At 41.1% G+C, this 26,843-nt stretch overlaps 1 protein-coding gene across 3 annotated transcripts; it reads left to right on the top strand.

The window, feature by feature from the left end:
* Positions 1-449: 449 nt before the first annotated feature.
* On the top strand, positions 450-25,350 carry LOC148350037 (prostaglandin G/H synthase 1-like). 3 transcript variants are annotated; one of them, XM_088355327.1, is made up of 12 exons: positions 450-522; positions 1,172-1,301; positions 1,391-1,474; positions 6,326-6,442; positions 10,992-11,132; positions 13,853-13,996; positions 14,071-14,252; positions 15,802-15,885; positions 17,343-17,589; positions 19,458-19,744; positions 21,418-21,565; positions 24,642-25,350. In XM_088355327.1, exons 2-12 carry the CDS (start codon positions 1,292-1,294, stop codon positions 24,977-24,979), a joined length of 1,782 nt encoding a protein of 593 aa, XP_088211453.1. In that variant the 5' UTR covers positions 450-522; positions 1,172-1,291; the 3' UTR covers positions 24,980-25,350. The 3 variants fall into 3 exon arrangements, with proteins under 3 accessions (XP_088211453.1, XP_088211452.1, XP_088211454.1); XM_088355326.1 differs by lacking the exon at positions 450-522 and having other exon boundaries at positions 1,133-1,301; XM_088355328.1 differs by lacking the exons at positions 450-522; positions 1,172-1,301 and having other exon boundaries at positions 1,426-1,478.
* Positions 25,351-26,843: the final 1,493 nt, after the last annotated feature.

Genomic DNA, 26,843 nt, shown 5'->3' with positions numbered 1-26,843 from the left:
ACAGTCGCAGACGCCCATGACTTAACAACTGAATGAGGTACCGGAATATTAACAGTAATACAACAAAAACACAGATTTTGTGAGAATTCAAAAAAACATTCAAAACAATCAAATTTCAACTCTGTTACACCGAGCCATTATCCACAAATGGAGAAAAATGGGTGAAAATCAGGAAGGGGAAAAATACTTTTACTGTGTGCAGCTCTTTGAGACTCTGTGAATAAGGGCTATACAAATAAACATGACTTGACTCAGGACCCTTAGGTGAGGAATATATGTCAAATCCAAGCTAATTTCTCAAACGCCAAGTATTTTAAAATGCGTGTCGAACGATAGTTCATATGTATTTGCTTATTTCGAACGAAAATTGTTTTGCTTTTTCAAATAGTTTTTCTAACCACCAGGAGGCTCTAAATCACTGTGTCAAACAGGCGGCCCGCAAGCCAGATCAGGCCCGCAAAGGGATTGAATCCGGCCCGCGAGACAACACTCAAAGAACCGCAAGAGAAAAACGAGCTGCAGGTTGAAATGTGTCAACTTGATGTTGCCAAAGCCAGGTGCCTCGAACAAAGGCACTGTACTGTATTTCTCTCTCTCTCTCTCTCTTTTACCCCTTTTCTCCCACTCTGTCTCTTTCACTCTCTGTCTCTATTTTTCTCATCCTTTGTTGCTCTTTGTCTCTTTCTCTCTCTGTGTCTTTTAACCTCTTTTGCTCTAACTTCCTTTTTTCCCTTTTCTCTTTGTCTCTTCATACCCTTTGCGCTTTCTTTTCTCTCCTTCTGTCTTTCTATTTCTCTTTGGATTTCTTTCCTCCTCTCCCTTTCTTTCCCCCCTCTCTCACGACTTTTTATCTTTTGATTCTCACGTTCTCTCCCTCTCTCTCTTTTTCTCTCTTTGACCCACCCTCTCTCATTTCCCCTCTCTCTTTCTCTTTTTTCTTTATCTCTCTTTTTCCTTAAACTACTAGTCCGGCCCCCGACAGAATGTTTGTTCTATCGTGTGGCCCCCGAGTTAAAATGAGTTTGACACCCCTGCTCTAAATAAAACACTGTCCCTTTAAAATCGACCAAACATTTCATGGCATGTTCCGGAATGGCCAGCAGGGGGCATTGCCGCAACCACCCAACGGAGCCTGGAGCTCACTGTCCCGTCCCCTTCTCTTCCCCGGCAGGTGAGCGCTCTCTTCCCCGGGCTTCCTGTCGGAGTTAACCTGCGACGCTTAAGCTCTCTTTCGCCTTTCCCGACCGTCGCTTTCCCCGTTCTTGGAATGACACCACGCTGAACTGTCGCAATGAGAAAATGTAAGTCGGAATAAATATACTTTTAAAAAGTCGACCACCGCGCTCGTAATCACCCCGACGCCTTCTCGTCTTCCTCCCCGGGGGTGTAGCCTCGATCCTCGGATACTTTGGCGCTCTTTTCCTGCTCCTACGGGAACCGGGGTGCCGTGCGGATGAGGTGACTTCCGGCACTAGTAGGTGAAACTTTATTATATTTATGTCAAGTCGTCTATTTTCGACGCAATGTTTTAACAAAATTTCACGGTTATCGAATCTTAAAGCGTCAAGCCCATTTTTTTACCCTCACTGAACTCTAATTATTCCCCCTAATGTCGACTACAGTAATCCCTCGGTTATCGCGGTTAATACGGACCAAAACCACCCGCGACAAACAATTTGCTCGCTCATTCACACCTAGGGACAATTTGGACCGGCCAATTAACCTGACATGAATCTTTTTGGAATGTGGGAGGAAACCGGAGTGCCCGGAGGAAACACACGCGGGGAGAACATGCAAACTCCACACAGGAGGTTCGATCTCATGACCTCAGAACTGTGCCACACACACGCTAACCACTGTGAAGCCGTGCTGCCCATTAACATTTGAAATTCTAATTTATTTATTGTTAAAGGTTTCAGAGAGCTATTAAAGTTTTATTTGATTTTATAACAATGTTTCTTTTTGCAATATTAAGCTTTTATAGCGAATGAATATCGGCTCCAAATATCCATTGTCGGCCTCCTCTTAATAGTAAAAATCAGCATCCGTATCAGCCCCGAAAAACCCATATCGGTTGATCTTTAGGTGATATCAATGACAATAAAGACAGTTGAACGCAATTACATTTATTTTTAGACTGTCGGACATTTTAAGCTCTCGCAGGCAGTGTTCCCTCTAAGCTGCACGCGTGCGCAATTGCGCACTGCTCGCACATTCTCAACGCACAAGAAAATCGAGCCAGCGCACAAAAATGAGGATTCAAAATTACTAATTAAGAAGCGACTTAAGTCAAAGTTACAGTGCATGAAGGTAAAAATACACGGGTTCCCCTGACGTTGTGTCCTAAATGCGGTATTTTGAAGTCGAGTCGAAGTAGAACGAAGTTGAGTCAAGTTAGTAGAGTTTGTCGAGAACCGGCTTCTTCGGCTCGGCTCACTAAAAGGAATCGGCTCTTTCTGGTCCTAAGCGGCTCTTCAGGTTGTTTTTGCTTCTTTCATCCCAACATGACCAAATATTATGTAAAACAATGCTCAAAATGACTTAAAAGAAGGGGGGAATAGAACAAAAAAGAAAAAAATACCAAAATGAAAAAGTTGTAAAAAGCTGAGAAAAAAAGAAACGAAAGAAACGTAGGAAAAAAGTAAAAAGAGAACAAAAAGAAAAAAAGTAACAGCTCGCAAAAAATAAACACAATGAGACTTTTTTTAAAGGAATTTAAAAATAAAGTAGAAAAAAAACACGGAAAAAAGAAGAAAAAGTTTGTGTTGCATTCAAATAATGTCCAATGATATCAAGTGAATCTTGTTGCCAACATTATACTTCCACTAAAAACGTGATTAAGTACAGTTCTGTATCTTACAACCGACGAAATAAGCCCCCAAAAATGTTAATATTATGCGACAAAATATATCAGGAAATAAAAAGAAATGGATATCTTGTGAAAGAATTGTTGTAAAAACAAATGATGTTTATAGGCCGTACAACCTTTGCTATAGTACGTGAGTCAATTCATTCAAAAGAGAAAAATAATTTTGCATTGCCGGAAACTCGGCAAAATGTCAAGTTTTGGACATGTTTGATAATTAATTATCTTGCCACACTTGGGATTATGGTTGCTCACTGTTGTTTCAAGCGTTGCTCACTGACTTTGTGTGAACGCTCAGACCCGTGGAAAATTACAGGGAACATTGCTCGCAGGCCACATGAAACGATGTTGCGTAGTTTGACACATGTGCCATACGATAACACGTGCCGCTCTCTCGGGTTTTCGAGAAATATGCGGTCGTCTGTAAAACGACTCTATTCGCCTTCCGACAACGTGGGCCGAGTTCACATAGCAGGCGCATGAGGTCTGCTCAGTGTCTTCTGCAAGGGCGGGCATGCAACGGCACGTTCAAGAACAACTTTCCTGCCTGTAGTCTGCAGTATATCACATTTGAAAGCAATTAAGAATCATTATGCAGGATTAGGCGGTCTCTCCGACAGGTTGGGTCTGGCCTACGGCGCACTCACACTGACTCTTTTGTTTATAGTAACAAAGATCCTTGCGCTCTTATTTTTGCTTCCTCAGGGGCTTCAGACGCAGGAGCTTATATATCTGTTAAGATAAACATACTAAACACCTCCCGAATACCATATTTCCTGGATAAGGCGCACCCTAAACCCCAAATTTGCCAAATATACCCAACTGTGTTTTATAGCTCACAAAATATGGTAAGTTAATTTTTTGGACCACCTTATTATAAATGGAGTATCCCCATACACCAGTGCTGATCTAAAAGTTTATAAAAGTCTAGATGCTTACCAGTTGTTTGTAGTTGGTGTGCGTTACTGCGCTTCGTTTTGCTCAAAAAATGTCCCCCTCGCCCAAACGTTACTAAAACGACTTCGTATATAAATTTTTGGGGAATGTTATAGACAGGGTTGGGTAGGGTTACTTGAACTGGATTACTTTCAATTACTTTTGGATTACTCCAATACCAAATATGCTAATAAAAGACAAAAGAAACTCACTCGCTCATTCACACCTAGGGACAATTTGGACCGGCCAATCCACCTGAAATGCATGTCTTTGGAATGTGGGAGGAAACCGGAGTGCCCGGAGGAAACCCACGCAAGCACGGGGAGAACATACAAACTCCGCACAGTAAGTCCCGTAGCTGGATTTGAACCCACAAAGGAGGTTCCCAAGACCTTAGAACTGTGCCGCACACGCGCTAACCACTGCGCCGCCGTGCTGCCCAGCAGAAATCACCATCGTAAAAAGTGGTGGTTATATTCTCCTGTCGTCGTTATTGATGTTTCTTTCAACTCAAATCCTAATTCAAGTGCTCACCGCTAGGGTGCTCCTGCCGTCCATCATGCAGTGTTCATTTTACCTGTGAAAAGTCATGGGTACCGGGGACTCGCATGCTCAAAAATCTGTGGGTCCCAACCAATGTTCCCTCTAATTTTCCACAGGTCTGAGCGTTCACACAAAGTCGGTGAGCAACGCTTGAAACAACAGTGAGCAACAGTAATCCCAAGTGTGGCAACTAAATCATTATCAAAAATGTCCAAACTTTTTGTCGCATAATATTAACATTTTTGGGGGCTTATTTAGTCAGTTGTAAGATACAGAACTGTACTTAATCACATTTTTTAGTGGAAGTACAATGTTGGCAACAAAATTCACTTGATATAATTGGAAATTATTTGAATGCAACACAAACTTTTTCTTCTTTTTTCCGTGTTTTTTTTCTCCTTTTTTTAAATTCCTTTAAAAAGATGTCCTTGTGTTTATTTTTTTCCAAGCTGTTACTTTTTTCTTTTTGTTCTCTATTTACTTTTTTCCTACATTTCTTTCTTTTCTTTTTTTCTGGCTTTTTTTTCTAAAATTTTTCCTTCTTTTTTCTCTTCCTTTTGTTTCTTTTTTTCTCAGCTTTTCACTACTTTTTCATTTTGGTATTTTTTTCTTTTTTGTTCTATTCCTCCCTCCCTTTAAGTCATTTTGTTCATAATTTTACATAATATTTGGTCATGTTGGGATGAAAGAAGCAAAAACAACCTGAAGAGTCGTTTAGGACCCAAAAGAGCCGGTTCCTTTTAGTGAACCGAGCCGAAGAAGCCGGTTCTCAAAAAACTCTACTGAATTTACTCAACTTCGTTCTACTTCAACCTTGACTTCAAAATACCGCATTTAGGACACAACGTCAGGGGAACCCGTGTATTTTAAACTTCATGCACTGTAACTTTGACTTAAGTTGCTTCTTAATTAGTCATTTTGAGCCCTCATTTTTGTGCGCTGGCTAGATTTTCTTGTGCGCTGAGAACGTACGAGCAGTGCGCAATTGCGCACGCGCGCAGCTTAGAGGAAACACTGGTCCCAACAGAGATCTATGGGTCCCCAAAATTTAGTGTTATCGAGATTGAAATTGTAAATCGGTGACAAATATATAATAAAAATCTATATATTCATTCTGTTTTAATCATCAAATTATTAATTCATTTTCTGCATCAAATTACTTTTGGTAATATACCGATTAAAGGGATAACCACAAACCTGTCTTTTTTTCATTTTCTCCTTTTATACTTCCTTTTTTTCTTAACTTCTTTATACAACATCATCATTCGTAATATAAGTTTAACTGTACGGGTCAGGTGTATCGACATTTCGTTCTGTGTGCATTGTTACATAGAATGACAATACAAGGAAATTATTATTATTATTATTATTATAATGCATCAAAGTAAGTGAGCCGTTTGAGAGCCGGCTCTCTTGAATGAGTTGAGCCGAAAAAGCCGGTTCTCTAAAAAGAGACGAACTTTTCACCACACAACTCGAGATCGGCGTGCAGACGAAAACTCGAACCGCGAGACCAAAACAAGAATGGCGGATCTGCCTGACGAAAAGTTTGGAGTGCGGTAAATCTTTGTTTAAAAAAAATGTAACTGGGTAAAAATAAAATTTTGTGTCAAAGAGTTTGCGTCCCGGGGACGCACGTTGATTTGAGACTATGCGTCCCCAGCAAAAATGATGCGTCAGGGACGCGGGCAAACCAGAACACTGATCATGGATCTCATTCTGCTTGGAAAGGGAAAATATGGTTCTCAGAAATTTATGGTAGACTGAATGAAATCATCCAAATGGGCTGTATCCGGCCCATGGATCCTATGTTTGACAATACTGCTCTAGAAGTTGCCGTTAAATGTCTCTTACCCCCTTTACAGGGTTGTTTTTGTCATAAACCAGATGTAGGAAACAGCAGCTGCATTCATGTAAAAAAAAAAAAAAACTCTGATTTAAGTATGTGACACTGACTCTTGTTGACGCTTGTCTCCGCAGTTAACCCGTGCTGCTACTTGCCGTGTCAGCACTCTGGCGTTTGCGTACGTTACGCAGACGAGCGCTACGAGTGCGACTGCACCCGAACCGGCTACCACGGGGAGAACTGCACCGTCCGTGAGTACGCTTATCCCACGCTTTGCATCCCAGACATCCCTTCATATCCTCCTTGGAGAAGGAGGAATTTGAGTTATCCCAGATGGAAAGGCTGACATTTATGAAGGGAATAATCCGCCTTACAGCGTTTTTTACTTTACAGTGTGGGCCCAGGTGCATACAGTGGTTTCATAAAGTTGGAGTGTTGTCCTTATGAGAATTTTTATGATTTTTTGCATATGCATCACTCACAAAGATTTTAGATCATTAAACCAGTTTTGATATAACTCGGGGACAACCCAAGGGAATACAGAATGCTGTTTTGAAAAGTTGATTCCATTTATTAGGGCATTCAAAAAATCAAGTCAAGTGAGGCCCTTAATCCCAAAAATGTCTCAAAGGACTGCACAGGATTACAATGACACAATTACCTGATCTTAAACCAAAATGTAGGCAAGGAACAACTCAAAACCTCAGCGTGAGGAAAAAGAGAAACCTTGAGAAAGGACCTCACAAGTGGTAATCCCCCTTCCAGGATGACCAGGGTGAATCAAAATTAGCATTACTATACACAAGCATAGTAAACACTAGGTAACATGTTGAAAATTTGTCCAGAAAGTGCATGACAGCAGCGATGCCCCCAGCCTGTAAACTAGTCCAGAAAGTCTATGACGGCCACGACGCAGTTTCCCATCTCTGCCAGCTGGTCCATGCAGACGTTCGCATGCTTCAGGTCAAACGCTGGTCCGCTGACTCATCTCCAAATTGTCCTTCTCCTTCGTAGCACCACTAGGCAGGCAGTCGGAAAAACACAGGAAAATACAGAGTATGAGATGGGCATCAATCATCAAAATCAAAACCTATCTGGCCCTATTTGAAAAAGTAATTGCCCTTCTCCACCCTTGTTAAATCACAAAGTAACTTTGACTAACCAGTTTTGAGAAATCCGAGTTCAATTCCACAGGCTTAACCCAAAATGGCTTGCCACCCCCTGTATTCAATCAAGAAATCACTTCAATTGAATCGATTAGACAAAGGAAAGTACCGTATTTTCCGCACTATAGGGCGCAGCGGGTTATAGGGCGCACCCCCAAAAAATAGTTTTTGGTCCTATATCTTCCATAGATAAGGCGCACCGGATTATAAGGCGCTACAATGGGAACGTCGACAAAACAGTCGGATAGTTCAGTCCAACTTGTTACCCCCTTAACATTCCCAAAGCTTGCAAAGAAGCAAATACGTGTCGTAGACACGTGCGAATGCGGTGTCCGTACGATGTCACTCAAATGCATCGTTCCATCATTCGGAAGGTTAAAGTCTTGGGATTCAAGAAATGCCAACCATTCCTTCGTTTCTATTTTCTTTTTCGCTTGCAACTTTACTGTGCATATGACAATAAACACTTGGAATTGAGTTGAATTCACTCAACTCATCACCGCAACATCAAGATCGTTCTAAAACAAGATACTGGGAAAATATAAAGCCGCATAGCTCACCTAAGTTCTCACGTTCAATAATGATACGCAATCATGGTCTTCTTACAACCGTGAGTGTAGTAAATCCAGGAGAGTAAAATGTTTACAAATACAGACTAATGAAACATGTTTCTTTATGGCGTAGTTTAGCAAGCTTGCTATTCAGTCATCTTTTTCGGCCAATTGCAGGGTTTGTTTTGGCCCTCTAGCCAATCCGAGGCTCCGAATAACTTCAGCCAATAGCAATCGATTTAACCGATGATTGACACATCTTTTTCGGCCAATTGCAGGGTTTGTTTTGGCCCTCTAGCCAATCCGAGGCTCCGAATAACTTCAGCCAATAGAGATCGATTTAACGGATGATTGACACATCTTTTTCGGCCAATTGCAGGGTTTGTTTCGGCCCTCTAGCCAATCTGAGGCTCCGAATAACTTCAGCCAATAGAGATCGATTTAACGGATGATTGACACATCTTTTTCAGCCAATTGCAGGGTTTGTTTCGGCCCTCTAGCCTATCCGAGGCTCCGAATAACTTTAGCCAATAGCGATCAATTCAAATGATGATTGACACATTAGTTAGCCAATGAAACGCCGGTCTATAAATCCCAGCATACACCGCGGACTACTCCACGTTCGGGGGAAAATCGAGTAGGCGGCTGTAGCGTAAGTTGCGAGACCTTACGATTTAATATTGAGCCATATATAAGGCGCACTGTATTATAAGGCGCATGGTCAGCTTTTGAAAAAAATTGAGACTTTTAGGTGCGCCTTATAGTGCAGAAAATACGGTAAGCTTCAAATTCTCAAGTACACAATTTGATATGCCACGATCCAAAGAAACTCCAGAAGAAATTGGAAAAAAAAGGGATGGAAATGATGCAAAGCCATTTCTAAGGCTGTACGGCTCCAGCGAACCACTGTCAGAACCATTATCCACAGAGAAAAATTGGAACGATGGTGAAACTTGGCCACATTTTTTCAACCCAATGCAGACCGCGACTCCCAATAGTTGCCCACCACAGCCGTCCTTCAAAAAAAGACCCGCACCACTGGCGTAGACTCAAATATGCGAGGAGATGGAGGTAGCAGCCTCCATCTCTGCCGCTCCGCTTCACAAGAACAAGGAACCCTCACACTTTTCGTACATTGTGCTAAGAAGAATGCACTCATCCTTAGGATCGGGAAAAACTTAAGTATTTATGACAGGAGTGTAACACAAAAACAAAGATTAGACTGGTTAGGTTACGGGTTTCATTCTTTGCATGGAATAACACTACAGTAAGAGTTAGGGTAGGCAGCACGGCGGCGCAGTGGTTAGCGCGTGTGCGGCACAGTTCTGAGGTCGTGGGAACCTCCTGCGTGGGTTCAAATCCAGCTACCGGCCTTACTGTGCGGAGTTTTTATGTTCTCCCCGTGCTTGCGTGGGTTTCCTCCAGGCACTCCGGTTTCCTCCCACATTCCAAAAACATGCATGTTAGGTCAATTGGTCGGTCCAAATTGTCCATAGGTGGGAATGAGCGAGCGAGTTGTCTGTCCCCGTGTGCCCTGCGATTGGCTGGCAACCAGTTCAGGGTGTCCCCTGCCCACTGCCCGATGATTGCTGGGATGGGCTCCAGCCCCCCCGCGACCCTACTGAGGATAAGCGTTGCAGCTAATGAGATGAGAGTTAGGGTTGCAAAAAAATACATTATTTTAATTTAAATATATTTATTCATTTCTAAGAACACAAATTAATACAACATCTGGTCTCACCACTAAAATCAATTTCAGCAGCAAACAACATTTGGACCACAATAATGCACTCAAAGACCACTCTATGTTTCTCAAGGGCAGAACGGTTACCTAATGCAGCACCATTTCACAAAAATTCAGATAAAATACAAGCTTTTATAGCAAACGTTACCTTCAACAAAAATCATCATTCAAGTAATCACAATACATTGAATACTTACAATTGTCAAAAGTAACACCAAAAGAAGATTTGCAGTGAGCGCTCGAAAGTTAGCGTCTGAGCTTTTGTCCAAATTTTGCTCTTCTCTCTTATTTCCACTTAGCAATAATTATCATGTTAACCACAAGAGGGAATTCCACTGCTCTGTATGTTTCTCAAAGGCAGGACAGTTATCACATGCAGTAAATTTAAATTGCACCTATGCATTTCTAATCGTATCCACAAGAGAAGACTTGAAGAACACTATATGTTTCTCAAAGACAAAACAGTTACCCTATGGATTATCATTCAATTGTAACTATGCATTTCCAATTTTTATCCACCATATTTTACGGTATATAAGCAGGGTTGGGTAGGGTTACTTTAACTTGATTACTTTCAATTACTTTTGGATTACTCCAATACCAAATATGCTAAAAAAAAGACAAAATAAACTAAATATGAATAAAATGATGACTCACAACACGTGGTAAGCTTTCTCTCCCGGCTTTGATCTCTTTGATCTCCGGCAAAACGAACATAAAATGCGACAGAAACAAAATGAAAATAAATCCAAACAGCTTGCCAACATCATTTTTTCCGTTCCATGTGTTCCGTTACTCCCCAAGCCTGCACAAAATTTTGTCATTTTATTCATATTTAGTTTCTTTTGTTTCTATTAGCATATTTGGGGCGGCAGTAGCTCAGGAGGTAGAGCGCTCGTCTTGGGATCAAGGGATCCCAGTTCAAATCCCGACTCGTCGGTGTTACATGTCGAAGTGTCCTTGGGTAAGACACTGAACCCCTAATACCCCCAATAAGCAGGTTAGAGCCTAACATGGCTGCAAGGCCGCTATTGGGAAATGTGGAGCACGTTGTAAAGCGCTTTGGGAAGTCATTGACTTGAAAAGCCCTATAGAAATGCAGATCATCATTTGGTATTGGAGTAATCTAAAAGTAATTGAAAGTAATCAAGTTAAAATAACCCTACCTAACCCTGTATATAAGGCACATTGGTTTATATGGCATACTTTAAAACGTCTGGCCAGTTTGCAGTCTTTAGGGCGCTATACAGTCCAGAAAATACAGCACTGTTTTAGATGAACATACTTTTTTTTGTTTTTAGTTTTCCTTCTGCAGTAACCTCTCGTTATCGTAATGCAGCCGAGTTTTGGACTCGTGTACGTGATCTCCTAAAGCCCGGGCCGGGCACGGTGCACTACATCCTCACCCACTTCAGCTGGCTGTGGGACGTTGTCAACAACACCTTCATGCGCGACGTTCTGATGCGGCTCGTCCTGACAGGTACTATATCCCTCATGTAGCACTTATGCTGCTAGGCAACGGGAAGAAACGCTAAACCACCTACATTGGATCTTACTGCATTATGTGTAGCACTATTTAGTTAATCTATATATATCTATATAATCTATAATCTATATAACATGCTAAAGTGGGCATTTGCACGTCACACTGGGTATTTGTATATTGTTTTCTTTTGGCTTTATTATTGTATTGTTCTCAGCTCAGGGATGCTGCTGGAAATGTGAATTTCCCTTAGGGGATGAATAAAGTATCTATCTATCTATCTATCTATCTATCTAATGGACTAGTTCTAGGTGGGATGAGGGGTGAAATGAACAGAGGAAACACGAGAATTAAAATTAAATTGAACAAAAGCTGGCAATTTATTGAACAATGGAGAAGACAAAAGACAACATTTAACACAAGTTACAGTAAAAGAACACTGTTATTTGGTTTAAGGTGTTGGATGAGAAATCATAAGTTAATCTTGGTTTACTAACCCTGTTTTATTTCTATTTCAGTTTAGTCTTCTACTCTCAATTCGGCTGATAACCTATTATTACCGTAAATTCCGGACTATAGAGCGCACCTGATTATAAGCCGCACCCACCACATTTTAAGAGGAAAACCGATTTTGTCCATACACAAGCCGCACCTGTATATAAGCCGCATGCGCCCACATTAGAAAAATGTAACACATACACAAAATTAACCCAAACCCGACTTCAAGTCCCGCGATTGAAACTAAATGTCCTTCATTAAGGTCCACAGTCCAAAAATCACAGCCGGCAAAATGAACGGAAAATGATACCGTACTTACGATTTGATGCAGACCTGCAGAGTCCGGGTCTCGTTGAAAGTAATCCAAGGAAAAAAGTGTATATTTCCAAAGGTAAGGGTGGGAAAAATATATCAGATGAACACATTTATTCGCGTGACTCGTTTTTCTTTAACCAACTTTTTAATCCCCCTCTTCACCTTTTTTTGTCTGTCCCTCACCTTTAGCGGTCCCCACTAAACCCGTCACCCCGCGTTTGTTCCGCCCCTCCTTTTTCATTCACCCGTGCAAAACATATCAGAACAAGTGTCTAAAATAAATAGAAATAAATACATTACAAAAATATACAGTTGCAAAAACATATTATACATGGGTTACACATATTTACAAAGAAAGACGGTACACTGAGAGAGTTTTCAAAGCTTTAATAATAATAATATAACTTTCATCCCAAACGGTGTCTGTGACAGGGCAGTAAATGGTAGCAACACTCGAGCGCCGCTGGCGGCCGTTATAAAAATTACATATATTGGCCGCATCACTAAATAAGCCGCAGGGTTGAAAGTTAGGGGAAAAAGTAGCATCTTATAGTCCGGAATGTACGGCAGTTACAAAATTTGCCTTTATGCGGACCGGTTAGGTTAACAATTCAAATGAATGACATAAAGGTTCATCAAGTAAGCATTCCGATGTGTTCCAATTCAGGGAATCTCAAATCTATTGGTATCACTGGTTTCTCAAAGCTCATGAGTCCTCAGTCAAGATCAAGGGAATAATCCATTTTTTTCCGCAACCTTGATGCAAACCTCTATGATGAATCAGATCCTGGATGTGGAGTGTTGGCCTGGGGTTGCTTGCCACTTGGATCACCGAGATATCCAATCGTCTAAGGAATCGGGGAATTTACCCGGGAGGGAAAAAAACCTGGCCAAAATCGTCTAGTTCGTGTTTTTCGTCTGTTGTGAATCAAACCGTCACTGGTGGAGTCAAAAGAAGAAAGTCAAGTCAAGTCATTTTTATTTGTATAGCCCTTTATCACAAATGGTCTCTAAGGGCTTCAAAAAAAGAGATCTGGTTTTCAATTTCCAAGCAATGTTTAGCTAACGATTGGTTTGGTAGTCAGGCAGCACGGCGGCACAGTGGTTAGCGCGTGTGCGGCACAGTTCTAAGGTCATGCGGTCGAACCTCTTGTGTGGAGTTTGCATGTTCTCCACGTGATTGGGTGGGTTTCCTCCGGGCACTCCGGTTTCCTCCCACATTCCAAAAACATGCATGTCAGGTTAATTGGCTGGTCCAAATTGTCCCTTGGTGTGGATGAGCGAGTGACTTATCTGTCCCTATGTGCCCTACGACTGGCTGGCAACCAGTTCAGGGTTTCCCCTGCCCACTGCCCGAGGATGGCTGGGATGGGTTCCTGCACCCCCGCGACCCTACTGAGGATAAGCGGCTCAGATCATGAATGAATGAATGGTATGGTAATCTAAGCTCCTGTTTGTCTTCTATGCGAACGTGCATGTTCTGCTTGCAGCGAGCAATGATTAATGGCTATCGGTTCTTGCCATGATGTCTATGATATGTATGATGTCCCTAATGTATTTTCTTACAAAAATGTTTAATCTAAATCTTTTTATTTATTGATGTCTAACTATTTTTAAATAGGGTTCTATTTTGCATCACTTTTGCTGCTGCTGGACCTTAGTGCTGCCTTTGACACTGTGGACCATAATATCTTACTAAAACAGTTGGAAAAATGGATTGGTCTTTCAGGAACTGTCCTTTTATGGTTCAGATCCTACCTCTCAGATAGGACGCACTGTGTTAAATATGGTGAAATGACATCTGAACCCTTCAGTGTTACCTGTGGTGTTCCACAGGGTTCAGTACTTGCCCCCCTGGTGATTTGACACATTTTAAGAATATTACTGCATGTGTGTATTATTAGTGCGATCCAACTTAATCCCCATGCCTCCAACCTACAATTCAAAATACGGTTACCTCAGCTGGGAGTCCTACTACAACCTCAGCTACTACACTCGGATTCTTCCGCCGGTGCCAGAAGACTGCCCCACTCCGCTGGGTGTCGAAGGTTTCATGAAACATTTCTTTTTTTGATTATTGTTGTTGAAGCAGGAGACATTGATCACGGTTTATTTTTAATAGGCCAAGCCGGGCTGCCGGATCCCGAGCTGCTGGTGGAGAAACTGCTGAAGAGAAGGACATTTAGGCCTGATCCGCAGGGTTCCAACCTCATGTTTGCCTTCTTTGCACAGCACTTTACCCACCAGTTCTTCAAAACCTACAACCGAATGGGCCTGGGCTTCACCAAGGCCCTAGCGCATGGGGTGAGTTCTAGGAAATCGCTCATTTTGGTTTCTTAGAACCGTGTTTCTCAACGGGCGGGTCGCGACCCAATAGTGGGTTGCAGACCCGTTTTGAATAGGTCGCGAGCCTAAACTAACGCTGAGAAAAAATAACCTTGAGTCAATTACACTCCTTAACAGTAGATGGCGGTAATGCCCTGCAAATAGTCAGGTCAAGTCATCTTTATTTGTATAGCCCTAAATCACGAAGAGTCTCAAAGGGCTTCACAGATTATTACACTATATTACACAGACTATTTTTCAGCCGACGAGAAGAGCAGGTAACACCTGTCATTTCACACCAAAAGACCGGTAAAGTTAATTGCACATATAGTATAAAGAATTGTCAAATGCAGAGGTAGAGCGCTCGTCTTGGGATCAAGAGATCAAAGTTCGAATCCCGGCTCCTCCGTGTTACATGTCGAAGTGTCCTTGGGTAAGACACTGAACTCCCAATACCCCCAATAAGCAGGTTAGCGCCTTACATGGCTGCACGGCCGCTGTTGGGAAATGTGAAGCACACTGTAAAGCGCTTTGGGAAGTCTTGACTTGAAAAGCGCTATAGAAATGCAGACCATTTCATATAGCGATGTAAAGTGTTTTGGATTTCATCTAAAATGCAGCTAATTGAACATTAAAGGGACAGTGTGTATTATCTGATCACTCAATGTCACTTTATTGCGTAGTAAAGCTGAAAACCAGTGCTAGAAACACAATAAAGGATACAAACTAACGAGACTCAAGGTGATCAAACTGCACCATTCTTTTTTTATTCATATTTTTATTGTTTATTATTTTATGTATGCTTTTATTTAATCTAATTTTATTTGGAGTAATATTATAACAATTGCTTAGTTATTCTTATATTTTTGGATGTAGATGCTTGTCTTTTTTTAATTAGAATCTTTATTTTACTTTATTTTATTATTTGGTCTATTATAATTACTTTTTTTAGTACTGATTAATTTGTTTCTTAATATTATTATTGCAAAAAAAATATGAGCAATTTAGTTCTTAATTTTCATTCTTTTTTTAACGGTTTTGATTCAATTTTTATTCTTTAATCATTTTATTTTTCACTTTTCGTTTTTAATCTTATTTATAGCTTATATCATATTGTATATTTTTGTTTAGGTGGACACTGGTCACATTATTTTTAATTTTACCCTTTTTTCATCAAATTTGTTTTTACTATAGTTTATTTTAATGAATTGATTTTGCAACTATTATTATTGCAAAAAAACATTTTAAAAAATTGCCACTTTTTTAATTTTTAATGAATGAATGAATAATGGTCTTTATTGTCATGACAAGCATAAAACAATAGGAGGGTTTCTCTTTTCAGTGCAAATGAAAAAGTAAACCTGGAAAAGGGTAAAAACGTTAAAAAAACTATATTTGAATGATATATAACAAATATGTGTATACTGTATTCATTGTGTTTCATTCAAATTTGTATTTGAATAAATTCATGTTTATTATTATTTTCAAACGAAAAATTGTCCTATTATTCTAATATATTTTTGTGTAGGTGGATGCTGGTCACATTTACGGAGATAACCTGGAGAGACAGCTGAAGCTGCGACTTTTAGTAGATGGGAAATTAAAATATCAGGTGAAGTATAGCTCTCTAGTTAAGTGTTTCTCAACTGGTGGGTTGGGACCATGGAGTGGGTCATGGACCTGATTTCAATGGGTCGCAAACCTTTGTCTTGACAAAATAATTCCAAGAAAAAATGAATAAATGACGGGCAATTACATTCTTTAAGAGCAGCATGGCAGCGCAGTGGTTGGCGCATGTGCGGCACAGTTCTGAGGTCATGAGATCGAACCTTCCTGTGTGGAGTTTGCATGTTCTCCCCGTGCTTGCGTGGGTTTTCTCCAGGCACTCCGGTTTCCTCCCACATTCCAAAAACATACATGCCAGGTTAATTGGCCGGTCCAAATTGTCCTTAGGAGAGTGAGATATCTGTCTCCATGTGCCCTGTGACTGGCTGGCAACCAGTTCAGGGTGTCCCCTGCCCACTGCCCGAAGATAGCTGGGATGGGCTCCAGCACCCCCGTGACCCTACTGAGAATAAGCTGTGCAGATAATGGATATGATGGATCCATCCATCCATCCATTATTCACTCACTCATTCACACCTAGGGACAATTTGGACCGGCCAATTAACCTGACATGCATGGTTTTGGATTGTGGGAGAAAACCAGAGTGCCCGGAGGAAACCCACATAAGCACAGGGAGAACATGCAAACTCCACACAGGAAGGCTGGTAGCTGGATTTGAACCCAGGACCTCAGAACTCTGCCATGGACGCGCAAACCACTCAGTCATAGATTTCATTTCATGTGTGTGGACATTGAGTCAGTTAAAAATAGCTAAAGCTACTGAAGGGAATTTTCTTGGATCTTAAAGGGGGCGTGTGTATTTTTTGACCACTAGATGTCCCTGTATAGTGTAAAGCAATTGCTTAAAAGCACGAGGAAAAATCTTAACTACAGAGTCAAGGCTCATGTTATTTCTTGTGCTAAGAGTGTTTTTAAAAATGTATGTTTGTAAGATAGTACATATATTTTTGCTTTTTTGAATCGGAATTGGTTGTTTTCTATATCAATTGAGTTTTTTTTAACACTAGGACGTGTGAAATAATTCACATTGTTCCCTTAAATATGCAGCCAACTGAGGAAGTATTATGTCTTGAAGTTGTTTTGGTTTAGCTCGTCATTTTATTTTAAAATGGTCAATGTGTAATATTTAGTGCCTCCTAGTGGCGCAAAAAAATAATTCAGTAACAGCTGGCGGCCGTTAGAAAATTTACATAAATTGGCCGCATCACTGAATAAGCCGCAGGGTTGAACGTTTGGGAAAAAAGTAGCGGCTTATAGTCTGGAATTTACGGTAATTAGAGTGGGATGGTTGGTTCCTCAAGTCAGACCAGTTGAAAACCACTGCTCTAGTTCATTTTAGCAGCTATAAGCTAGTCATCTGTTTTGTTCTCTCTTGCTAATTGTTTATTTTCCCACTATAAAAAAATCAGTGTTAGGATTGTGCTATTGTGTCCCCCCCATTAGTTGATTGACGGAGAGATGTACCCTCCCTCTGTAGCTGAAGCCCCCGTCAAGATGAGCTACCCCCGGGGCATGGCCCCCGAGGATCAACTCGCAATCGGCCAGGAAGTCTTCGGGCTCCTGCCGGGTTTGGGACTGTACGCCACGCTGTGGTTGAGAGAGCACAACCGAGTTTGCGAACTACTGAAAGCCGAGCATCCTAGCTGGGATGACGAGCAGCTATTCCAGACTACCCGACTCATCATTATAGGTACTGTAGACCTTCAAGATATGATGATAATCCAGTGCTTCTCAACTACTTTCTGTCTTGCCCCCCCCCTTAAAATAATAAATCCTGTCACTCCCGCCTAGACAACATCCCTGACTACAAATAGTATAATCGACAAAACTGTTTAAGGTACCCTTCTGCGTGAGACTAACATTACAAACGTATAAGAATATAAAAGGAAAGAAATATGGAGCTTATTACGAAGTTATAGCTCCAGGTCATCTGTTTCATGGGCAATGGATCTGGCGTAAGCGAAATACAGGCTCGGCAGGAGTGGCTTAAGAAAGTATTTTGCCTAGCCATAGCAATAAGCCGGACCTGCAGCCTCGCTGTTGGGTTCTCTCCATCGCCGCCTAAATCGCTTCATCAACCCAATAATAATCCACGGAGCACCCTCTGGTGATCACCGTTTCTTTGCGCCCTTCTGACTTTTGTCAGAGTCCGATTAAATTGATGACTTTGTTTTCAATGAAATGTATGAGCAAGGTCCTTGTATAATGATTAAAATAAAACCATCCCGAATGTAGATGTTTCACTCAAGTTGTAGCTCCAGGCCATCCATTTCATGGCCAATGAATCTTGCGTTGGTGGGGGTACAGGATCGGCAGGGGTGGCCTCAGAAGGTTGTAGGCCTAGTCATAGCAGTAGGTCGGACCTGCAGCTTGGCTATTGGGTTCTCTACTGGCGCTGCCTCAGTTGCTTGACAAACCTGATAACAATCTACAGAGCACCTGCTGGTGATCACCATTTCTTTGCGCCCTTCTGACTTTCCTCAAAGTCCGAATTAATTGATTAATTTATTTTCAATGGAACGTGCTGCTAAAAGCGAGCAGTCGCCTTGCTTCCCAGTTTGTATTGGTTTGGAGACATCAATTTCTGCGCCCCCCACCTCGGCTGTTTGACTGACAGCATACGCCAGCCTATCACAGTTGCGCTTGCAGAGAGTCACGCCCAACCAATACACACAAAGTAGTGAGGGCTCTCTGTATATTTTATTGTGGGAACAGAAAAATACAATTTATTCTCATTGGTACATTTTTCATCATTTATTAAACGTTATCTGGTAAACCATGGCTCTTTTCATGATTATGTATGGCTGGGAGACAAAAATAACTCCATGCAAATTTGATACAGAGGAGGGGATTCCCAGCCCCCTCGCTCAACTCAACTGATATGCAACATCTCGTTGGGAGTCAATAGGTGACCAATTCTAACCCTTAAGGAAGGCAACGGGTAGCAATGTTGTAAATCCAAGGTATGACCCGGCTGAGGCTTGAACCAGCAACCTCCCAGTCTCGGGGCAGGCACCCTACCCCCAAGGCCACATAAAAAACTGTAAACACACCAAAATACCAGAAAAGCACCAAGAGCAACTTGATTGGATGAGCGGTAGGGATGGGTGGAGCTATGCAAAGAGCGCCCTGCGCCGAAAGTAAATATGTCAGGATCCTCTTTTGCAGAATTTGGTGACGCTTATACAAACGAACTCTGCTTGCACCTTGTTTTGATACCATTATTCATGAAGAAAACAAAGGTCAAAATGAGCCTCAACTTGCTTATGTAATTACGGGAAAGAGAGAAGTTTAAAGTGATATATTTGTTGACATTTGGGACACAGGCTCTGGCATTATTTTTATTTCATACATTTTATCATCAAATGTCATAGAGTGAACTGAAGTGTGCTGAAGAATAAGCTTTTTTCTGGAGAGCAGGTTTAGCAGTTTTGTTGAATTTTGTCTCTTAATATATGGTGTGACTCTTTCTCGAAATCAAATCAAAATATTTTGCTTTTATGGCTCTTTGAGCAAGAAAGGTTCCCGACCCCTACCTTATCTCGTTTCTCTCCCCAGGTGAGACCATCCGAATAGTCATCGAAGAGTACGTGCAGCACCTCAGCGGCTACCTCCTGCACTTAAAATTCGACCCGTCCCTGCTCTTCCACGCCCAGTTCCAATACAGCAACCGCATCGCACTCGAGTTTAGCCAGCTCTACCACTGGCACCCGCTGATGCCCGACAGTTTCCACATTAACGGGGACGAGCTAACCTACTCGCAATTCCTCTTCAACACGTCCGTGCTGTCGTACTACGGCGTGGAGAAGCTCGTCGACGCCTTTACCCGTCAGGTGGCCGGCCAGGTAATGAGCCTTTGAGTCAGTTTTAGCACCGATGCTCTTAGGTGGAGGTGAGAAGAGCTACTGGACTAGAACTAGGTTTGATGAGGAAGCACCAGAGTCAAAATAATTTGAACAAAAACCGGCTAGTTGATGAATAATGGACAACATTTGACAAATTTTGATAAAAGAAAACTCTTATTTGGTTTAAAGTGTTGAATGTGAAGTTCTAATTTTACTTGGTTTACTCACCCTGTTTTATTTCTTTTCTATTTCTCTAATGACTGTTAGTCTACTCTAATTTCGGTTGACATAGTGTCATCGATATGATACTGAGCTAAACCACCAAAGAACAACTGTGACCACAGTGGACGTCAACTTGACGTGAAATCTGCGAAAGTACATAACAATGCATCGACACAATCTGTCAATAAGTTAACAAAAATAAAGTACATAAACTTTACATAGTACAAGATACAGTTGTTTATAAATAATGTAAACTACTGCTTTCTTAATCTCTCATCATGGGTATATATTAATTGAACATACACTTTTCCAGTCAGCCATTGTTTGAGACTACTGACAACGAGATCGCAGAGTAGGAAGTGACTGAAAACCCGGAACTAGTATTTTTTGACTAAATATTATCAACTTAAAGCTAAAAAAAAACCTCACAACATATCTATGTAAAACGCTTCTTAACGAATTGACATCCGTTTTATCCTTGTATTATGTTTTAAACACAGTATCCTATTTATTAAAGAAAAACAGTTGTCTTAAAGGGACAGTGTGTAATATTTAGTGCCTCCTAGTGGTGCAAAAAACATGCATTGAGTAAAGGAAACAAAACGTTGGTTTGAATAAAAGGGCAAAAATACCCGATTTTCATCAAAGAAAAAAAAATTTAGGTCAAGAAATTTGTATTTTTTTGACATAGAGGAATCCCATGTTTGGGGTCTTGCTGCTTGCTGTGGCACTGGTTTTTGTTCACATTAGACAACATTGCCATCTAGTGGTCAAATATTACACACAGGGGCTTTAAGGGCAACACACATCATTAGTTGCAAAATGTGTTTCTTTGCGAATCTGATTTGTTTTCGTGTCAGAATTTGGTCACACAATAATGAGGCAGTGGCTCAGGAGGTAGAGCGCTCGTCTTGGGATCAAGAGATCGCAGGTTCAATTCCCGGCTCCTCCGTGTTACATGTCAAAGTGTCCTTGGGTAAGACACTGAACCCCTAATACCCCCAATAAGCAGGTTAGCGCCTTACATGGCTGCACGGCCACTATTGGGAAATGTGACGCACACTGTAAAGCGCTTTGGGAAGTCTTGACTTGAAAAGCACTATATAAATGCAGATCATTTCATTTCATTAATGCACTTCAAATTTAAATAACAATTTGTATAAATGACAAGAAGGTTCATTAAATAACCCCAAAAAAAACTGGCAACCAGTTCAGGGTGTCCCCTGCCCACTGCCCGAAGATAGCTGGGATGGGCTCCAGCACCCAAAAAAAAACCTTTTTCAATGTTCTACATGTTTAAGGAATCACCAATCCATGAGTATGTGCAGTCCACAGGCAAGACCAAATGAATAATCCAATTCCCACCGTGACCTTGATGTGAAGCTCTAATTCCGGGGAATGCAACATGAGGTCACGTGCAAAGGGTGAATATAGGCTTGTTTTTCCCGCAGATAGGCGGGGGCCATAACATGAACACGGCGGTGACTCCGGTCGCCGTTCGGACCATCAGGGAATCGCGTCAGCTGCGCATGCAGTCTTTCAACCAGTACAGGAAACGCTTCAACCTCAAGCCGTACGCTTCCTTCAGAGAATTCACAGGTAAGCGGCCGACCTCGAAACACGATGGCGACATAATTTGCAAGGGCGTAAGACGATTCTGAAAATACATCGCTATTATCCGCACGACCTTGTGGATTATCGCCACCGTGTTTCGCGATCTGAATTGAAGCATTACCAGGAATGTGTTTTCTCTCGCTACGACTCGGTTGACCTTTACTCATTAAAGCAACTTGGATTCAATCAAAATCGTTCATTTCATTCATTTATTAGGTCAGGTAGTTACATTCTTTGTGAACAGGGTTGGGTAGGGTTACTTTAACTGGATTACTTTCAATTACTTTTGGATTACTCCAATACCAAATATGCTAATAAAAGACAAAAGAAACTAAATAGGAATAAAATGACTCAATTTTGTGCAGGCTTTGGGAGTAACGGAACACATGGAACGGCAAAAATGATGTTGGCAAGCTGTTTGGATTTATTTTCATTTTGTTTCTGCCGCATTTTATGTTGGTTTTGCCGGAGATCAAAGAGATCAAAGCCAGGAGAGAAAGCTTACCACGTGTTGTGAGTCATAATTTTACTTTCTTTTGTCTTTTATTAGCATATTTGGTATTGGAGTAATCCAAAAGTAATTGAAAGTAATCCAGTTAAAGTAACCCCACCCAACCCTGTTTGTGAACACATGTAAATATAACTTTAATGCATAACTAAATAATAGAGAAAACGTATTAAATCCCACCCATTATCTCAAACATACTAAACACAAAGCAAATCAAATCAAAATTTGTTTGTAAAGCACATTGGTCAACAAATTGCAACTCGAATTGCTGTATAAAAGCATTCCATCCATCCATTATCTGCACCGCTTATCCTCAGTAGGGTCGCGGGGGTGCTGGAGCCCATCCCAGCTTATAAAAGCATTCGATGTACAATAATTTAATAAAATACTTTTGCAATAGCTGCAGGCTTGCAATATTCAGGGTTTATTGTAATTAACTATTCTATTCTAAAATGCTTTTATGTTGTGTTTTCGAAGAAGTGAAAACTGCCTGGATTTCTGATTAAGTGCTTGTAAATGCTTGTTGCCATGTTTCTCAACAAGTTTGCTTTAAAATGACACCAACACGGCTTTCTGGTAGCTTCGCTTTGCCATTGCGTTTCGTCTTCCCTCGTGTTTAACGGCAGCTGGCATTAGTTTGTGTGACATTGTCCTATGAAGCGTCATCAGACACTACTGGACAGATGCATGCTTCTCCTAAACAGGGCACTATGAAATGTCTATTAGTTCATGGATTACTTATCAGTTATGGACCTTAAGGCTTGTTTGCTGTAGCGCTGTGACGTAATTGAAGTAACACAACACTTTCCAATAAAACAAACGAAAAACAAATCCCATTAACACAACACAGGTGGCCAGCTCCGAAACTGACAGTGATTGTTGTGCATACAACTCCTTTCTGCTTGAGGTAGGCAATGGGCTATTGTTTTGTTTTTTTAACTGCGTGTTTGGCTTTAGGTACAGTATATCTTCGTCCGGCTAGCTCCCCTTAGTGTCTAAATGCAAATGCTCGATATAAAATTACATATGTAATTTGCAGATATATACATGATTCACATCGGGATTCTTCTTTTAATGGTTTTGGAGAAATTGGAAAATTTGCTTTGAAAGTCCTTAAAAGTGCTTGATTTTGGACATGAAAAGGTTGTACAACCCCTGTTTTTTTTGTTACATTTAGAAAATGACTGCAATCAGAAAAGTGTTTTTTGTGGAAGGTTACATTATAACCTAGTTACCAATTTTATGATTGTTATGTCATCCTTAATCATATGTCCAATATCTATCAGTCGGGTAATTATTTGTTCCTTCTAATCAGCTGTATTTTGTTACACATGCATTTTGACTTTTTCATTCTGATCTACCTGTGTTAGTTTTTACGGAATAATATCAATATGAGTAACAGGGTCGTGAAAAACTATTTGCCCTCTTCCTGATTTCTGTGTTTTTTGCATAGTTATCACTCACAAATGTTTCAGATCATCAAACTCATTTTAACATCACACAGAGACACGCCAAAGAAAAACAGAATGCATTGTTAAAATGCTAATTCTATTTTTTAACGCACAAAAAACCCAACTGGGCCTAAGTGAAAAGGTATTTGCCCCCTGAACCTAATAGCGAGTCGGGGCACCTTTGGCAGCGATAACAGAAATCTAACATTTACGAAAATTGGTAATGAGTCTTTCGTAATACTGTGGAAGTATTTTGGCCCACTCTTCTTTGCTTAATCGTCTCAAATCTGCCAAATTGGAGTGTTTTCACTGTCACAACTATGCTTCGTTGTTGGAATCATTTTCTTTTTGTCAAATGCAGTGCCGTTTTACGCCAGATGTAACGGATATGCGCACCTCCCAATATATATATTTTTGACTTCAAAAGTCATGAGAATAATCAAAATGCTATTTGTCAACTGTAAGACAACTCTTTGGATTATTTTGTGACTGCGCTGGTTTTTCGCCTTGGAACTCTCCCACAGATGCCATTTTTGGCCAGTGTCTTTCTTATAGTAGAGTCATGAGCACTCACGTTTACTAAAGCCTGCAAGGCCTGCAGTTCCTTTTATGTTTTTTGAGGTTTTTTTCTAATTTCCTGGATGAAATGTCGTCGCACTCTTATTCGACCACTCCTGTGAAGGTTTGCCACTGTTCCCAGTTTTCTCTGTTTGTCGATAATGGCTCTGACAGTGGTTTGCTGGAGCCCTACAACTGATAGATTTTTATTACTAATTTTAGTTTTCATCTAGAATTTCTTTGGCTCGTGAGATTTTGTAGCCTACTTCATGTTGTCTAATAGATTTAGTTTGAGTGATTTCTCAATTATTTTGGGGATTTTTTGTCTGCTTTAATAAAAGGAATCAACATTTCAGTAGTCCATTTTGTATTTCCTTGGGTTGTCTCTGTGTGTTATTCAAATCGATTTGATGATCTGAAACCTTTCTTATTGATAAATATGCAAAAAACACAGAATTCAGGAAGGGGCAATGTATGTAACATCAATATTGATTGAATAACCTCACCTGAAAGTGTTTTTCTCTCTCTTTTTTTTTTTTTTCAGAGAACGAGGAGATTGCAGTCACTCTGGAAGAGCTCTACGGTGACATCGAGGCGCTTGAATTCTACCCAGGGCTGCTACTGGAGAAGACGCGACCGGGGGCCATATTCGGAGAGAGCATGGTGGAGATGGGGGCGCCCTTCTCCCTCAAAGGCCTGCTGGGGAACCCAATCTGCTCCCCTGAATACTGGAAACCCAGCACTTTCGGAGGCCGCCTGGGCTTCGAAATCGTCAACTCGGCCACGCTCGAGAAACTGGTGTGCCTCAATTCCAGGACGTGCCCTCACGTAGCGTTCCGAGTTCCGCAGCAGGAGCAGAGTGTCAGGACGGATGAGCTGTGAAACGTTTTTTAAAATTTTATTTTCAGGAAGACGAGTCAAACGGGGTTGATACAAACCGTTCTTCAAGGGGACACTACAGCCTGTTTGAACACGGGATCAGGAGTTCATGACACCGCCATGTTAGTTTTCTCAGCCTCGTACTTGGACCTTAAGTGGGGAAATTGGCCTCACAGCATACATGCCAAAATTTTGATTTTAAAAAGCGGTCGATTTTATTGCGTGAAACAAGGAGAAAGAGAAAACGTCCTTGTTTAAAATGGGAAGTGGCTAACTTTTACCAAAATGGCAATCTAATGCATTGCAGTGCTTTACTCACGGACAAGGACTTCAAAATAACGCAGCCGTAGACTAAAATACTAGTCTTGAGTCAAGATCTTTTGTTCTTGTTTACGTATAAAAAAGTAAAAAATGTTTAAAAGCAATAGGCGTATTTAAAGGTATTCCCAGACGGCCATTTTTTTCAATTAGGCACAGAACATGCAGTGCTCCGCCTCACAATTATGCAAATATGTTGCCAAATATTAAAGATTCAAGATTATCTTTCATTTCATATACATAAAGTGCCATCGAAATGTTTTTGCAGCCTCAGTGTACAGTGTTTTCTAAAGGAGTTCGAATTTACAGAGGGAGTTCAGAACAGGATCTAATAAAATTAAAGGTGTGATAATATTTATGAATATTTCACACGCCGGAGGACTCAAGAAATTTGGTTACAAAGGTGAGCCATCTGGCTTGTTTGCCGTAGAGGTGTGACGTCATTTAGGGAACACAACACTTTGGAAAAAAAAAAAAAAGCAAATCCCATTAACACAACACGTGAGGCCAGCTCCGAAACTGACAGTGATTGTAGTGCATACAACTCATTTCTGCTTGAGGTAGGCGATAGGCTATTATCTTGTTTTTTTAACCGCGTGTTTGGCTTTAGGTACAGTATATTTTCGTCCGGCTAGCTCCCCTTAGTGTCGGGGCTGTCGAGGGCTTTCCTGTTTTGTTTGCTCTTGGTTGGAGCTCATTGGTTGCTCACTGTGTGTTGTAGCCTGGCGCTAGCGTCAGTTTTGCAGTATCCCATAGTTTATTGACGTAGATGTCATCGCTTTTTGTTGTTGGTTCCCAGATAGCCTGGCTGCTCACTGCTTTTTTTTTAATCAGCTAGCCTGGCGTTAGCGATGGCTTTGCAGTGTCTCTTGGTTTAATCCCGATCGTCTTCGCATTCGTTTCGGTAGCCATTGTCACTTTTCGAAAACGTTTCCCGGCTCGCCTGGCTACTCACTGCATGTTTTTTGGTTGGCGAACACCGCATTTTTCCATCAAGGCTGTGGCTGCCATTCGTTAATCGGTCCTGGTTAGCCTCTCTGGGTTTGTTTTGCCATTTCACCACCAACCAAGCAGCCGGAAAGGACAGGCAAAGAAAAGTATAAGTTCGGCATCAATCATAAACTATAGAATAGAAGTGTGTCTTAAAACTAGATTTAAAAAGTTTTAAGGTTCTTATCCCTTGAACCAAAGTATTCCACTGCACCCAGGCCCGGTGTAGGCTCCCAAGCCTGCAAATTTCTTCTTGGCTCTTGGAGTCACAAGTGGACCAGTATTTTCTGAGTGGAGGCTCCGTTCAGGAACATGGGGGGAAATCAATTCAGAGAGATAAGATATAAGTATGTTAGTAAGAAAACCTTAAAGTCACATTGTAAGCGAACCAGGAGCCAGAGCAAGTAAGCTAATATTAGAGTGGAATGGTCAATCTTTCTTGTCTTAGTCAAAAGTCTCGCTGTTGTACCATTACTGCATCCACCTGCGACAACGCCAAGGTGTTCTCCACAAAACTACCAAACTTCCACTTAATATACTCTTCGACGAATCAACACGT

Source organism: Urocampus carinirostris, chromosome 16, assembly GCF_059441175.1.
Source record: "Urocampus carinirostris isolate Australia breed hairy pipefish chromosome 16, RoL_Ucar_1.0, whole genome shotgun sequence".
In the NCBI taxonomy this organism is placed as follows: domain Eukaryota; kingdom Metazoa; phylum Chordata; class Actinopteri; order Syngnathiformes; family Syngnathidae; genus Urocampus; species Urocampus carinirostris.
Note: the sequence above shows the minus strand (reverse complement) of the source record. Positions and strands in the feature narration are given on the sequence as shown.

Coding starts and splice junctions, on each gene's coding strand:
- LOC148350037 (XM_088355327.1), top strand. Junction 1,475..6,325: donor TGAGGTGACTTCCGGCACTA/GTAGGTGAAACT, acceptor TTGTCTCCGCAG/TTAACCCGTGCTGCTACTTG. Junction 21,566..24,641: donor TTCCTTCAGAGAATTCACAG/GTAAGCGGCCGA, acceptor TTTTTTTTTCAG/AGAACGAGGAGATTGCAGTC.